This window comes from Cordyceps fumosorosea, assembly GCF_001636725.1.
Source record: "Cordyceps fumosorosea ARSEF 2679 chromosome Unknown scaffold_59, whole genome shotgun sequence".
Taxonomy (NCBI): domain Eukaryota; kingdom Fungi; phylum Ascomycota; class Sordariomycetes; order Hypocreales; family Cordycipitaceae; genus Cordyceps; species Cordyceps fumosorosea.
Genome location: NW_017387359.1, coordinates 26,237 through 42,381, shown reverse-complemented (window position 1 = coordinate 42,381; position 16,145 = coordinate 26,237). Strand labels below are relative to the sequence as shown.

At 52.5% G+C, this 16,145-nt stretch overlaps 3 protein-coding genes across 3 annotated transcripts; 1 reads left to right on the top strand and 2 right to left on the bottom strand.

The window, feature by feature from the left end:
- Positions 1-679: 679 nt before the first annotated feature.
- Positions 680-1,506, bottom strand: ISF_09624 (hypothetical protein; the record flags this gene model as incomplete). Its single annotated transcript, XM_018853225.1, has 3 exons — positions 680-689; positions 772-1,427; positions 1,486-1,506. The coding sequence occupies 3 exons, from the start codon at positions 1,504-1,506 to the stop codon at positions 680-682; spliced, it is 687 nt and encodes a 228-aa protein (XP_018699592.1).
- Positions 1,507-5,516: 4,010 nt separating this feature from the next.
- Positions 5,517-7,944, bottom strand: ISF_09623 (Nucleoside phosphorylase domain protein; the record flags this gene model as incomplete). Its single annotated transcript, XM_018853224.1, has 3 exons — positions 5,517-5,567; positions 5,767-6,676; positions 7,430-7,944. 3 exons carry the CDS (start codon positions 7,942-7,944, stop codon positions 5,517-5,519), a joined length of 1,476 nt encoding a protein of 491 aa, XP_018699591.1.
- Positions 7,945-14,864: 6,920 nt separating this feature from the next.
- ISF_09622 (Dynamin) lies at positions 14,865-15,694 on the top strand (the record flags this gene model as incomplete). Its single annotated transcript, XM_018853223.1, has 2 exons — positions 14,865-15,347; positions 15,428-15,694. 2 exons carry the CDS (start codon positions 14,865-14,867, stop codon positions 15,692-15,694), a joined length of 750 nt encoding a protein of 249 aa, XP_018699590.1.
- Positions 15,695-16,145: the final 451 nt, after the last annotated feature.

The following is a 16,145-nucleotide window of genomic DNA, read 5'->3' as shown; positions in this document are numbered from 1 at the left end:
CGCTGACGGGTATCGATCCAGACAGATACACGCCATTGGGCGCGACACTGCTACAGTTGGAGGACGACGGCAGGGAGAGTATTCCAGGGGCAACTAGTGAGAACATGGGCGCGGCACGCAGGGGCCTACGAAGCGGGTACGCCTGCACGTTTATCCATAGAAGGCTCGATAGCACGTCTAAAAGCCTACTCTAGGGCGCAAACAGACGTAAATAATCAAATCAAAATCAAATCAAATCAATACCTTTTTTCGTCCTTGTTACTCTCCTTAAATGCGCTTATTTATGTAATTGAGGCTTTAAGGGTCGTAGGTGGGCTTGTCTAGTCTCGTTCTGAGAGGGACAAGTCGTGGAAGCACAACAGTGGCTGCCACTTTGGTGGCTCCATCGCATAGTAACCCTATACTTTTAACGGACCAACGGTCTGCAACTTTCCACTAACACGAGAGGAATTATTCAATTAACCTCGAATCTGAAGCTCAGACAAGCGAGAGTTATGAGAGGTGCAGCTCAGAGTAACGTGTCTTCTTCCGATGGACGGCCCTCGCCCAGTTCCGTACAAAGACACCACAGAATTGCAGCATAATGACCGAGGCGGCAATGAGAGGCCCAAAATGGAAAATATCGTGAAGCCGTACGATGCAGACTGGAACGCGTGATTGTGGCCGAGGAACTCGGTCGCTAGCCCGACCTGCATAGCGGTCAGGACAATGGCCATGTACACTGTTGCGCTGGCCAGCCAAGCGAAGTGATCGTGGAAGAAGGCGCCGTACCGATCCCAGCGAGCCAGATACCCGCGCATCGGCGTTCGGGTGACGGCATAGATTTTATTCAGACGACCCAGACGCAGCTCGCCGTGGACGAAGCGGCGGTCGATGTGGGGGTGGATGTGTTCCCTGTCCAGCTGCTCGACAAATATCCGCCACCCATACCATGTTACCTCTGATGGTAGCAGATGTTTGTCTTGCACAATGAGGAAATCGCTTTCGTGCGATAGCAGCGCGGCGTAGAAGCAGAGGAAGCCGAGTCCGCGTCGACGGAGCCCTGGACGCTTGCATCCCGTCTGGGTGGCAGCTCGTGTCAGGAGGACACCCGCATTCTCCCCCACAGCTGAGGTATCGGACCCAGAAGGCCGGTTCCAGGAGGAAGCGGGGGATCGGCTTGAGGAACATCCGGCCGGTCGTCCAGACAAGATGCATGTCCATCCGTTCAGTGACAAAGATTTCACGACCCAGAGCCAGCCATGGATGCTGGTGAGCCGCTGCAGGTCGAGCTCCTCCTCAACACAGGCCATGACATGCTGACAAGCAGCGGCCAAGTCACCGGACTCTGTGCGGTACGATGCGGGCAACAGTGCCAGGAGCTCGTCGTGATCTTTTTGGGACGCGACGGCGGGTTGCTCGAGGAGCCGGATGGACAAGGGAGGTGCCTGTTCGCTGATGTGTTAGCTCAAACGCGTCGCGACGGGGAGCATGATGCAGAAATACCAAGCTCTTCACGGCCGCCATTTTGCCTGTACGTGTGGTCGGAGATTGCTGTCAAGGCAAGAGTTGCCCCTGGCCGCGTCGCCATGCTCACGCAGCACAACATGTGTGTCTTGGACAACGTCAGCTGCCATGTCGCTGTACAAGAACAAGGGCATAAAGTAATAATTGGAGGGTGTGCACGCAGCCGTACATGGATGGCGAGATAGCAATGATCGGCGTGATATTGCATTTCGAAGTTGGCTGTGCATTGTAGCAGGGTTTCATGGGGAAGCAGAGGAGCTGAACTGCGTCCTGCTGCTCCGTACAGGGATCTAAGAATAACCAGCCACCTCATCCAACGCCATCCAGTCCTTGTCTCAGTGGGTGAAAACTGAGTTCTGCTGCTTTCCTTCTCGCGTCCACTTGGAGCTTGGTTTGCCATCCGCAGAACGGGGAAGTGATTGAGCAGGGTGTTACGGACGCGACCAGACTGCCCTGTGAATTATTCGTTTATTCGCGCACGTCAATATTGTTACCGAAGCGCCGTGGCGCACCAGAAATGTTTCCTTGGGTATTGAAGGTATCCATCCGTCATGCAGTGCGCCATGCAGTGACAAGTCATTGTGCCTGTTCGACCTGGCCGTTGTCAATGCTAGGATCTGAGAAGTGACCTGGTCGTCGGTACATGACGGCATCCTGCTTAGTCTTCCACCCATCCGCCGTGTATTCTGGACAACACTCTTCATCTGCCAACCCTGCCCTGGCAATTATACGCTTAGGCATCATCGTTGTTGCTTTCGTACTCGTGTCTTTTCGAGCTCGCCTTTACGATGACCTTGACGCAGCGGTGGTTGCTTGTCTGGTGGGGCGGGTCATGCCTTTGTTCCTCACAGTAACGTCCCCACCACTGTTCAAAGGCCCGCCGATTGTACAGACACCTCGGAGCACCCTCCACCTCGCCGAGCGGGTCCAGGATGTGATCGCAGTACATCCACACGCCTCAAGATGGTGTGGCGGTAACGGCTTCCTGTCGTCGCGCGCTACCACGACGGTACCAACATGGGACCGCCAAGCCGACGGAGCAAACCAGAATCAGGGTCGAAGATACGTGGCGATCTGATTGTCGAGGTCCGCCTGGTGGAGTGACTGGGTACCCATGCGGTGCAGGAGACCTCGATGAGCCCCGGGACAGGAGGAACATTCTTGGAGAAAACGGCATGGTCTGCGGGAATTGTTGTAGCGGACCAAAGCCTAGATTCAATTTTCTCAACGTCGCACCCGGACGATGACGGCTTTGACGGACCCTGAAGGCTTGGATTGGGACAGCCGTGCCATGACGGAAGCAGGTCCTACCGTTGCCTTGGGGCGTAGGCACCAGCTGAGGCACCACCTCCGGCTCGGAATCCGTGTCAATGTTGTCCCATTTCGAATAATCTATAGGTCCCATAGCATCACAATTTCGTTCTATAGGCCGGATTTTATCTGCGTGAGGGGCTACAAGGGACACGGATTGCAAGACAGCGAGGTTCATAGATAGCAGCCTTTAACACCCCAGTGCGCCCCTAGCGCTTTGGAAACTGACAAAACGCATGCCGCAAACTCGTTCCTTCAGTCATTGGCGGGCCCGTAAGGGACTGGTCTCCTGTTTTATTGGATGGCCGAACTGCATCTTGCTGCATGCACCGCAGAATAACCAGCCCCCTTGTTCCGGTGGGTGAGGGTCGGTGCAGCACACCTTATCGAGGCCCAGTTCTCATCACGGATTGATCTCTGGGCGTTGAACAACCCTCAAAAGCCGAACCACCGCCTCATAGTCAAAGTCAATGCCATCAATCCATTGCCGCTCTTCGTATCGACGTCAGCCCCTTGGCGTATAAGAAGCCGAGCCAGGGCTTCGTGTGCATTATGTGAGGCTAAGATCAGTGCTGTCGATCCTACGCTGTCCTTCGCATGAACGTCGGCCCCTTTGTCGATGAGAAGCCGAGCCACGGCTTCGTGTCCATTCTGTGAGGCCAAGATCAGTGCTGTCGATCCATTGCCGCTCTTCCCATCGACGTCGGCCCCTTTGTCGATGAGAAGCCGAGCCACCGCCTCGTGTCCATTCCACGAGGCTGAAATCAGTGCTGTCGATCCTTCGCTGTCCTTCGCATGAACGTTGGCCCCTTTGTCGATGAGAAGCCGAGCCACGGCTTCGTGTCCATTCTGTAAAGCCAAAATCAGTGCTGTCGATCCTTCGCTGTCCTTTGCATGAACGTCGGCCCCTTTGTCGATGAGAAGCCGAGCCACCGCCTCGTGTCCATTCCACGAGGCTGAAATCAGTGCTGTCGATCCTTCGCTGTCCTTCGCATGAACGTTGGCCCCTTTGTCGATGAGAAGCCGAGCCACGGCTTCGTGTCCATTCTGTAAAGCCAAAATCAGTGCTGTCGATCCTTCGCTGTCCTTTGCATGAACGTCAGCCCCTTGGCGTATAAGAAGCCGAGCCACGGCTTCGTGTGCATTATGTGAGGCTAAGATCAGTGCTGTCGATCCTTCGCTGTCCTTCGCATGAACGTCGGCCCCTTTGTCGATGAGAAGCCGAGCCACGGCTTCGTGTCCATTCTGTAAAGCCAAAATCAGTGCTGTCGATCCTTCGCTGTCCTTGGCTTCGACGTCAGCCCCTTTGCCGATAAGAAGCCGAGCCACGGCTTCGTGTCCATTCTGTGAGACTAAGATCAGTGCTGTCGATCCTTCGCTGTCCTTAGTATTGACGTCGGCCCCTTTATCGATGAGAAGCCGAGCCACCGCCTCATGTCTCCTTCCTAACGTTAAAATCAGTGCCGTCGATCCATAGCTGTCCTTAGCATCGATGTCGGCCCCTTTATCGATAAGAAGCCGAGCCACTGCCTCGTGTCCAATCCATGAGGCCAAAATCAGTGCCGTCGATTCGTCCCTATTCTTGGCATCGACATTGGCCCCTTTGTCGATGAGAAACTGAGCCATCGCCTCGTGTCCGTTCTGTGAGGCCAGGATCAGTGCTGTCGATCCATTGCCGTTCTTCGCATCGACGTCAGCCCCTTTGTCGATGAGAAGCCGAGCCACCGCCTCGTGTCCAGTCTGTAAAGCCAAAATCAGTGCCGGCAACCCATTGCTGTCCTTGGCATCGACGTCGACCCCTTTGTCGATGAGAAGCCGAGCCACCGCCTCGTGTCCATTCTGTGAGGCCAAGATCAGTGCTGTCGATCCATTGCCGCTCTTCCCATCGACGTCAGCCCCTTTGTCGATGAGAAGCCGAGCCACCGCCTCGTGTCCATTCTGTGAGGCCAAGATCAGTGCTGTCGATCCATTGCCGCTCTTCCCATCGACGTCAGCCCCTTTGTCGATGAGAAGCCGAGCCACCGCCTCGTGTCCAGTCTGTAAAGCCAAAATCAGTGCCGGCAACCCATTGCTGTCCTTGGCATCGACGTCGACCCCTTTGTCGATGAGAAGCCGAGCCACCGCCTCGTGTCCATTCTGTGAGGCCAAGATCAGTGCTGTCGATCCATTGCCGCTCTTCGCATGAACGTCGGCCCCTTTGTCGATGAGAAGCCGAGCCACTGCCTCATGGCCGCTCTCGACTGCCCGTAGGAATGGCGTATACCCTCCCCTCTCCGCTTCGTCAAGATTTGCTCCTCTTTGGGTCAAGATCCTCACAATGGCCAGCTTACCCTCCTGCGCAGCCCATGACAACGGTGTTCGACCTTTGTAGTCTGTGAATTTCATCCCATACTTCAGATCTTCAGTGATGTCGACGCCATCGTGCATAGTTGAAGGCAAGTCTAGAAGAGCAGCTACGGCATCTATATGCCCATTGGCCAATGCAGCGAAGAGCGGATACTCATATCTTTCTCCGGCAACATAGGCAGTCGACTCTCTTTTCATCTGCATGCGAATGAGGTTTGCCAAACCGTTGTCTGCTAGGACATAGATGGGCGTTTTGCCCGAGCGGTACCGCTGAGATTTCGATCTCTCGAAAACGCTGAGTTTCCAGATCCCCCACGGAGAAAAGAATTGGGACAAGAAGTCATCTTGGGGAATCACAAGCGCCGCAGCATCGGCGTGGTGGAGAACCTGCTGAATGGCGTAATCTACGAATGAGCAGTTTTTGGCTGCAGCACTCTGATCGCGGCCCCCGTCGTAAAGATTGACGACCGCCCGTACGCTTGGATGATGCAAGTACACAGTGCAACAACGCTTGAGCCTCTCGTGGCTGGGACCTTCCCATTCGAATCCAAGATCAGGCCATAAGTCCTGGAGGCCCCTTCCTTTCACCAGGAAGTCCCGTACTGATTCATGAATGAACTGCACAGTCGGCTGCCAGGATTTGGTGATTTCGGCAAGTCCTTTTGAGGAACTCGTGACCAGTCTGACGCACTCATCCATGTCTGTAACATCTGGTAGCTCGGGATCCACCTGGCCATCCTGCGCCAACAAGCCCGCCCATAGAGCATGGCGGAACTCTGCTGGATTCAGAGGCCGCTTTGCACAGAGAATCCAGAGGACGCAGAGCAGCAGCCACTCCGGTCTATCTTGATCACGCGTCAGCATGCTCCTGAAGAGGTCGCTCAACTTAGGCGGGATTTCCGAAAGCTTCGTCCTGATCGCGAGGGCGCCACCGTCGCTCTCCTTGTTCAGGATCCCCACTACTAACACGACCCACATGAAAATCCCAGCAGCTTTGTCCAGAATCTGGGCTTGCAAGTCTGCGAGAAGCGAGGGGTTCGTGATTCGGAGATGATTCTTGACGTACTGTGCCAAGTCGTCTGCGTGTCCTGATTCATCCTCGAGGGTGAGCAAATTGCCCTGCCGGATGTCAATGTACGGGTATGGCCGACTCGAGAAACAGATTCGGAATTGGATGCCATGGTCGGTGGTGACCTCTGTCATATCCTCGAAGAACTGAACCATATCCCGGACTTCCTGTTCGTCACACTCGTCGAGGGCATCGATGAAACAGGCAAAGGAGCGCTGGCCAAGGGCCATCACGGCGCTCCTGAGAAGCTCCTTCAGAGCGTTCAGGTCAGGGCAGCCTTGCTGGTTCCATGGAACGATGTCCGTGTCATCCAAGCCGATTTGAAGGTCTGAAAAGCTCTTGAAGAGCTGCATCAACAGAGACCGGTACATTCCGGTGATGGACTTTTCCAAGAAGTCGCCTCGTGCATTGAAGAAGAAGGATGCGACGGCCGCACGAGGGTTCCTGTATATTTTTTTTGTCGCCTGGTATATGAACTTCATCATGGTTGACTTTCCAGCACCTGCTTTGCCCCGTATCCATAAAAAGCCATAGTTTTGTGACTGCTTTGCGGGCTGAAGCCAATCCAAGTATGCTGAGTGACTGAGGACCCAACGACAGGTTTTGGCATGTGCAGCCTGAATAGTGGTCTTTCGGGCCTCGATTTGTAGGAAGTCAAGGGATTCCACCAAGCGCTGCCGCCGTTTCGAAGCGTCGTCGTCCGTTCGTGACCCTGGTCTCGAATTGGCGATAGTAGTCCGGCCGAGTTCCCTGGACGGTGGAAGCACTTCCAGCAGTTCCCTCGCGCAGGCTGCTGCAGCTGCAGCGGCATAGTCCTGCCACTCATTGTTCTTATGGGAATCCGAGTAGTCACATATGCCGCGAATGGGCAAGCAGTGGAAGTTGTCCATCATGCCGGCTGCCTCCATCTCAAAACACAACGCCGAATGTCGCCGAGCAATGTCATCCCGTGCTTTCCCGTTCTTCATGACCTTATTGCCCGAGGCAATGACTCCGTAGTGGATCCTGGGTTCGTCGGAGAGACGTTTACGTCGAAGTTGCAACCTCCTTGGATCGCATTCGTCGCAGCTTGTCGCATCGGGAGGGTGTTCATAAGTCGATTGGAAAAGGCGATCGGGTTGGCTGGGACGGGCGTGGCTGGGCAGTCTGCTTCGCACAAGGCTTATCATTCGACTGCTGGAATGGTGTGACCCATACCTCGATCGTAGACTGGACACAGCCGCGTTTAGCAGCGGCGCGGGAGCCTTCGCGTCGGCGGTTCCTTGGAACCTTCCGTCCCCGATCACCTTGCCCATGTCATACTGCATCACCCTCGTGCCGACGACGACGTCACCTAGGTACAAGTCGGCCTGGCTGGGTGATCCACCGCCGATGCCGACCATCAAGGTAGCGCGGATACTCGGAAAACTTCGATTCAAGTTGGTGGCGACGATTGCGGCGTTGTTCGTCCCATACTGGCCCGGCAAGCATGCCATGACGATGTTATGTTGATCGATGCGTCCCAACACGTATGCATTGTGGTCACCGGTGTCAATGGGTAGCGATGCGTGTTCCTCGTCAAGCATGGCGCGCGATGCTGTCAATTCCAAGTGAAGCGCGCAGATCCAGGCGATGTTGTAATCTTCGTGCCGCGCCACGTGACGTGGGGGACACCCGCCCTGGGAGGTCTCTTGCTCGCTTCGGAGAGGATTGGCTCGCGGCGGGCCATTCATCTTGAAGCAGTCTCTTCGGATTCATTGGACGGGCCCGTGCCGACGTAACTATGGGATTGTAGTTGGAAAAAGATGCCACGGTCGAAGGTGGAATTGGCAGCCCAAGAATTTGGTAAGCCGTAGCACAGTGTTGGGCAGAGACGCCTAGAGAGGCACGACAGAGCCTGAAATTAAGCCGTCTGAGGGGCAGTAATAGCTTCCCGTCTTTTCTGCCACCGCTTGTGTAGAATTGGGCCTTGGTGACGACGGGTTTCCAGAGCTACATTGCAGTTACTGAGCTACCCTGCCTCACCCATACATATATATAATGGGTACGAAACTCTCTTCCAATGATACACTGACACGCCATCCCCCAGCCCGCTCCAGCCGCGACCCCCAGCCTAGCGGATCCACGTTGAACCCCTCTTCCTAAAAGATGCTGCACGTTCTGCCTTTATGAGTTCCCAAAGTCATAGATGCTCAAGCATCGCGATCATTTTGCTGAAATCAGGTACCTAATGACTGAAGCGATCGAGGCGCCGTCAGACCTCGTCGAGCTGGCAATATTTGCACGCCAATACAGAGTCATGCTATACGAAATGGTGGCTAGCTTTCGATCCCACCAGCAGCGTGTGCGCCATCTCGTTGCGGAAACAGGTGATTTGGCCGCGGTTCTGCAGCCGTATCCATAACTACCGTTGCCGCCCCATATAGTGTGTGGTAGCAACAGAGAAGACTTTGTAGCCAGATAAATAAGGTCAATGCAACTGAGCAAGAATACATCCGACTTGTCATTTGGCGGTCTTTGCGGCTTGTTCACGAGCTCCGGGGCAGCATGGAAAAAATGGTAAGGTGGGTTATGGCTTGCAGTCGTGCTGCTCTTGGCGTCGCACCAATCCAGAGAGATGCTAAAGTCAGTAAAAAGAACCTCCTCTTCGTGGATCAAAATATTATCCGGGCAGATGTCTTTATGCCGGATCTGGCATTTGTGAATGACAGCAAGGCCTGAGGCGAGTCCAACAACCGCGTTCGCAAGGAAAGAATAGTCCGCGGCTGAATTACATAGCACTGCTGAGAGTAGACTCCAAACCGATTCTGGAGATTTCCCTGTGCCACGAATGGCTTCACGATCAGGAAAAACCAATTGCAGAACCAATCCGCGACTGAGGACAATATAACAAGCGAAGAGCGGGGGAGAGTGAGGATGGAAGCAACAGAGGTTCTGCGGACTATTTTGTGACCTGCCTCGTTGATGACGTGGCCTTCAACTCGCTATTTCAAATCTGATCAAGGCTCGCTGGAGGGCTCGTTGAGGCATAACTACAGACAGCCTCTGTGAGGTGCAGGCAACCGGTTGGAGGCGGGGTACCTAACCGGGTTAGCTTACAGGCCCCGTGCCTTCGCGCAAGGCTTTTGAGCTCTAATTGGGTACCGGAGTCTCAGTTCTGGGTTCTCACTCCTGGATTCTTGTTTCTGCAGCTAAATTTAATCGCGCTGAGGATATTTGATTGGTCACTCTCCAGACACAGTTGCGCATCTTCGTGACGTTAACATTCGGTCAAGACGCAGGTCCCGTATGTTAATCCGTGGATCACTACTGGCAACCTGTCATCTTTTCCCCGTTGCTTTGTAGGGGCTAGCACACTGTATATGCTTCTGTTTTAATTTTTTGGCGCCCAGGATGTGAGGTGTGGGTGTTTGAAGATGAAACAACAGATGCTTGGCCCATCATCTGTACTCCGGCAAACCTGCACAGCCAAGCGGTGGCATGGGGTTTCGAAAACTTTGCCGTATGTCCAACTGTACGCAAGCTTACTGGCAGCCTATAGGTGAGTTGTCGCCAAAACTCAATTTGCATTCTTGTATCGGGGTTTACGCGATAGGTATACGCTGAGAGCGTGCGTAATATCCTCTTCTATAGCAGTCTATCCACTATATTTAATTTTAAGTGTTAAATATAGTTACGGTATAGGGTTTTATATATACTAGACGTACAGTAACACTAGAGTGCCTAAAAGGATATTAATCTTACACCTTCTATTTTATTATACTTATTACTATTACGGACACAGTATTACCTACTGTTACGGCTTCTACGGCCTAGCCTAATAATCCGAGTGTATTAATAGCTTAGGCGCTTATAAAGGCTGATGTTCTTATGAATAGGCGGCTAAATACAATGCGTGAGTAGTTACAACCATTACGCCTACTATAGCTTAATTCATCGTCTACACGCGGTCGTAGGAGGGGTTAACTACTAGACTTATCACGGAATTAGAATATTAAGGCGATAATCATCTATATTTACGGTTAAGAGTGCATGCGTGAGGGGGGGGGGGGGGGGACTAACGAAATTGATGGTTAAAGTAAAGGTCTAGCTTCGTACGAGGTATGACACGAAGGAATAAGCTGGATGCACTAAGCGGGGCGATGACCCCACTATGTGCATACAGTAATATACGATAGAAGAATAATATTTATTTAAGAAGTAGTTACGCCCGCTTACGTGCGCACTATTACGCATCTAACACCACACAAGGGGTGAACTGAGTTTTAGCGACAACTCACCTATAGGCTGCCATACAAGCTATCATACGCCCGTGGGCTGCAACTTAAAGCCATCTCCAAAACGCTCCTTGAAACATGAATCGCCATCCCTGGGATTATTTTCGTCAGGTTAACCTCGTTCAACTCCATGAAATGTTGGTTTGCTCAAGTCCCGCGATATCTGTCGCACAGTTTCGGCATCGATATAGCCGCCAACCTGTCTACTTCTCCATCCAAGGCCGCGGTTCGTACCATGAAGAATTTGACCGTTCGTCGAAACCATGTGGGATCGGCTTGAGGAATATCCGGCCCGCCGTCCAGACGAGATGCAAGTCCATCTGCTCTGTGATGGTAATCTCGCAACCTAGCAACAGCTGGTGATGCAAGGCACGTGGCGGCAAGGGTAGGCCTGCGATCTAGAGCCAGTCTTCGATGCTGGCAAGCCGCTGTACCGAGCTCCTTCTCAACACAGGCAGTGACATGCTGACCCGCCGCCCCCAAGTCCTCAGACTCTTTGTGGTACGACGCGGGCAGAAGCGCCAAGAGCTGCTCGCGATCTTGTCGGGACGCGCTGCCGTGTTCGTCCTCGCACGCGAGTAAACGGACGTAGAATGGAGGTGCCTGTCACTTGATGCGTTAGCTCAAGACGCCGTCGTGACTGAGACTGCGTTAGATGCTACCGAGCTCGTCGGGTTTCCAATCAGTGCAGGTTCGCAGCAAATGTGTCTCGAGTTCTGGCGGACATGATGCCTTTTTTTGGAGGTTGGGATGTCGCTTTTGGAGGCCAACTTGCGAAGCGCTGGCCGCTAGACCCCCACACCACCATGACTGTTGGGCGCACTCCACTCAGTAGCGCTCATTAATTTTAATGGGAGCTCGGCGCATATAAGTCAACTTCAGTACCAGATTGTGCCAGATTATTATCATGGACCTACGTTTTTCAAGGTTAAAAAAATGGCGGTCACTAAGGCACCTGTTCGTACTCAACGCCCTCCAGAATACTACCGATCAAAACGCCAACGACTTGCTACAGATGAGGCCGTCAAGAAGCGACATGCCCCCACGACCAAAGTCAACATGCATGGTGTCAAACTGAAATGGACAAGGTAAGGATGAAGTCTTCAGAAGTTGAGTGGTATTTCAAGTTGACAATTTAGATACTGCGCCTATTTGTGCACCAAAGCTGAAGATCATCTACTCCAATCCACGAAGGAAGACATCATGACCTTCCTGGAATGGATGCTAGATATGTACAAAAGAATACGGAAAAGAAGCGCAGTTCATGCTTATAAGAGAATACTCTTCCAAGTATACCGGAAATTCGCTGGAGTCGATTTTGACAAACTAGCAAATGAAGAGATCAACGATGTAAGATTGATGAGACTTCCGCCTGCCAACTGACTACGGACGGTTTTTGGATGGGGGGCTCTCGATGAAGCGCACAAATTTATGGAGTCGATAGAGTGCGCCACTCTAACTGACTCGCTCCTGTCAGCCATTCGCCTACAGCGTCATTTAGTGGCTCGCATATTTATTCCACGCAGGAGCCCACCATATCACCGAAGTTACTAGACCTTTGCTCTGTTACTGTGGTACATCGTTTCACGTCTCCTGAGTGGCTTAGCACTCTAAGATCCAATCTGGCGGGCGCTTCCAAGTTTGCTGGTACTATGATTGCACGCCATGGTCCCATCGAAAACAGCAACGAGGTCCTGCCATCACCTCATCATTTGAAATTTTCGCACTCTGACTCTGTCCTGGCTAATATTTTTGCTCAAATTGTCTCTTTGCACACAGGAGAAGCGCTATTATTTGCTCCCAGCGCCACCATTGGTGTTTGCGTGGAACGACCCATCTTAGACGACGCTGAAGAAAGTTCTGCGACGTCATCCAACTCCGATTATGACTCTTCAACGACAGCGGATGACCGAACGTCGGCCATGGGCACTACGTCATCCACAGTGTCCAAGGTCGATATGTCGATCACCTTTCAGACGAACGGCAGTTCTGGTGCGGAGGCGGGGAGTGCGGCAAAAGTAATCTACTTGGCAGGTGGCATCTTGAAGGTTTATATCCGCAACCGTGTGACTGAAGATGGAGGTAAATCTATTTCATCAAGATGAGCTAGTACGGTGGCTTTGAAAAAAATTTCAAACAGATTGTTAAAGACACAAACTCAGCCCAAGGGCAGTCACTTGTCACGCACATGGATGTCGGCCGACGCACTGATGACCCAGCCTTGACACCAGCATTCGGTGGGCCAGCTGCCATTGGCTTTGAATCGGCGAGTTTCATTTTCCGTGCTCATTTAAGCTATTCAGGACCAAATTGTATGTATTGGTGCCATAAGAAATGCTTCTAAGAGTCCTAATGGCCTACTCCAAGAATTAGCTCCTAAGTAATCCTTAACGCAATGCCCCTCTAATTCCAGCTAGACACGTATATATATGTTTTGAATAAGGTATACTCGCGTTTAATAATCAACCGTACGAGATAAGACCTATAGTAATGGAAAGAAGTACTTTGGGATAAAGGTTATAGCGTTTAGGAAAATTTCGTTTCTCGTGAGGTTTCTTAAGTGTGCATAGGACTAAGTCATATATATTATATACGACGCATAACGAAGGTAGTGCCTCGTTTGAAAATTCACAAGAGGCGGATGGTTAGGTGCATTGATACCTCTACTACGAGCCTGTACTTGCCATTATGGCACTTTGTGGCTTCTTTGCTTTTACTGACGGAAGCATCAATCCATGACAATCAAGTTTATTAAAGTCCACCCAGCAAAAATCTGTAAAAACCAATTCTTTCTCAACTTCTCAATATGCACAGCGACCACAGTAGCCACACTCATCACAAGCCGCGTAGTCGAGGCTGATACGACCCAACTCATCACTACTACCATGCTCAAGCTGCCCGGCTTTCTCATTACTCTAACCGTTGACACTTGTTCCATGGTTTGCGAGCCACGATTTCCAACGATCCTCGACGGCTGGAGAAGATGCTGACATTGAGACTGCAATCTGTTCCCGAACCTAAAGGGTGACACTGACTAGTGGCTCTCAGCGGTCACTTGACCTGGGCGCCAATGTGCATGGATCAAACCTGGGTTTGCATCATGTCCATATGGAGCTCAGTAGCACGTCTAAAAGCCTACTCTCTGGCGCCGACAGATGCGGGATTTTACTTGGACACTGAGGAGAATTTTTGGTGTGCAATGGTTTGAATACGTAGCATTTATGTATGTGGATGACATGAATGGAGCTGCTCTAACATGCGTAAATAATTCAGCATGGCAGAACTGACTTTCACATGGTTTCAAATCTCGCTGGCTGTTCTCGCCCATCCACGGGTGAATAACTGGACGGAGTGTTGTGAGCTGCGGCGAGATGAAACTTTACTGAAGCCATTGACGGCATCATGAATATCATGTATCGCGTCTTCAATTTGCGTCCCGAGCAAGAGCGAGCACCTCGCCCAAGGCAGAGAAGGGATTCACGTTCGAGCGCGGGCGAGGATATTGAAGGTAAATCTCTGTTTCAGGTCATACTGAAGCAAATAGTGATAAACGTAGTTGACAATCTCCTGTTTTCTCGCATGAGAAGGCTACACCGAAAGGAAGTGTGGCCTAAGGAGCCGGCGAAGCCTCGAACGAAGGGCCGTTGCCAAAGTGAGTCACTTCTGCGCGAAGTGAGTAACCCCAGAGGCCTCGAACAAATGGCAAATGCCAAAGGAAGTAACCTGGGTGAGACAGCACGCAAAAGGCCATTACTTACATACTTGAAAGTCCTACCAGGAAAGACCTCGCATGCCAATGATAATTGTCTTTTGGTGGTAGGCCGCTTCTTGCGTACTCAAGAGTCCCAAAGGACGGCCCTGCGTGCCGATAATGGCTATCTTCGAAGATATCCGAGTTGTGTCCGCGGCATGCAAGGGAGCACGCAACGGGGGTAGTGGTAGGCCACTGCATGTCTATCTCCTCGATAGTTTCGAAAAACGCGGCAGAGCTACGGCGAAAGGAACTGGGTTTGACGTATCGGTTATCCAGAGCGGTCAGGCTGGAAGGTTAAGGTTGCGGCTGGCCGGCCAATGTTACAGCTCAGCAGCGGCAAGGTGGCTGCTGTTGACGACCAGAGAACCAATCAACACAAATTTCATAGTCGCTGCTGTTTCAGTTTTTCGTTCTTTCCCTGGGCCCGCTTCTTTCATTTCTGTTTTGCTGTGCATTCGCCAGCCAACGCAAACTTCTGTTAGGACGGCACGGCTCTGACGGGTGCCTGGGTAGCCCACCCATCTGGGTTTCATTTAGATACCGGAGCCGTGGCAGACCACTGGAGGTAAACAAGCACAAGATCTTCTTCTCAACCCTCTCATCCATTGTTCATTTTGAACCGATGAGCGAAGCAATCAAGTCGCTCACCGCGCAGGACTTGGAGCAGCTGTGCTCCGAGGAGCAGCTGCACCTCCTCAACGCGGTGGACTCGCTGCGCTCCCAGGGCATCAGCCACTATATCTCGCTGCCGCAAATCATCGTCTGCGGCGACCAATCCTCAGGAAAGAGCTCCGTCCTCGAGAGCATCTCTGGCGTCCCCTTCCCCGCCAAGAGCAGCCTGTGCACCCGCTTCCCGACCGAGCTCATCCTCCGCAAGACGGCCTTTTCCTCGATCAACGTCTCTATCGTGCCGCACCACTCCCGTAATGACGCGGACAAAGACTCCCTGTCCAAATTTCACGAGAAGCTGCTCGACTTCAACGACCTGCCCGCCCTGATCGAGAGCGCCAAGCTGGCCATGGGTGTCATGACCATGGGCAAGGCCTTCTCCGAGGACATCCTGCGCATCGAAGTCAGCGGACCTGATCGCCCGCATCTAACTATTGTGGACCTTCCGGGTCTCATCCACTCCTCAAACAAGCACCAGTCCGCCTCCGACATTGACCTCATTAACAATGTTGCCAGCGCTACATGAAGGAGCCTCGAAGCATCATTCTCGCTGTCGTGTCCGCAAAGAACGATTACGTCAACCAGATTGTTCTGAAACTCGCGAGCAAGGCCGACCCTGGGGGAAAGCGGACCTTGGGTGTCATCACGAAACCAGACGTTCTGATCCCGGGATCTGGAAGCGAGCGCGACTTCATTTCCCTGGCACGGAATCAAGAAGTCGAGTTCCGCCTGGGCTGGCACGTCTTGAGGAACCGGGACACGGAAGCAGAACTGGAAGTGTGAACCTTTGAGCAGCGTGATGCCGCCGAGCTGCAGCTTCTGTCCTCTGGTGCCTGGGCGGGCCTTTCAGTACAGAACGTGGGCATTAAATCTCTGAGGACCCGTCTGAGTAAAGTACTCGTGCGGCAGATTTCTTCTGAGCTCCCAAGCCTTATCGATGACATCACTAAGTTGTCTGCCGAATGCCAGAAACGCCTCCAGAAGCTCGGTTTGCCCCGTAACACCATTTATGAACAGAGAATGTATCTCATCCAGATTAGCCAAGCCTTTCAAGCCTTGCTTCAGGCTGCGGCCAATGGTGCGTACAACGACTCATACTTTGGTAATGCTATGTCTTCGGTCGGCTACCAGAAGCGTCTCCGTGCCGTGGTTCAGAGTCTGAATCGAGGCTTTGCGGAAAAAATGGCCTTCGATGGTCGGCGATACGAAGTTGTAGAGGACGGCGAGGAAGTTG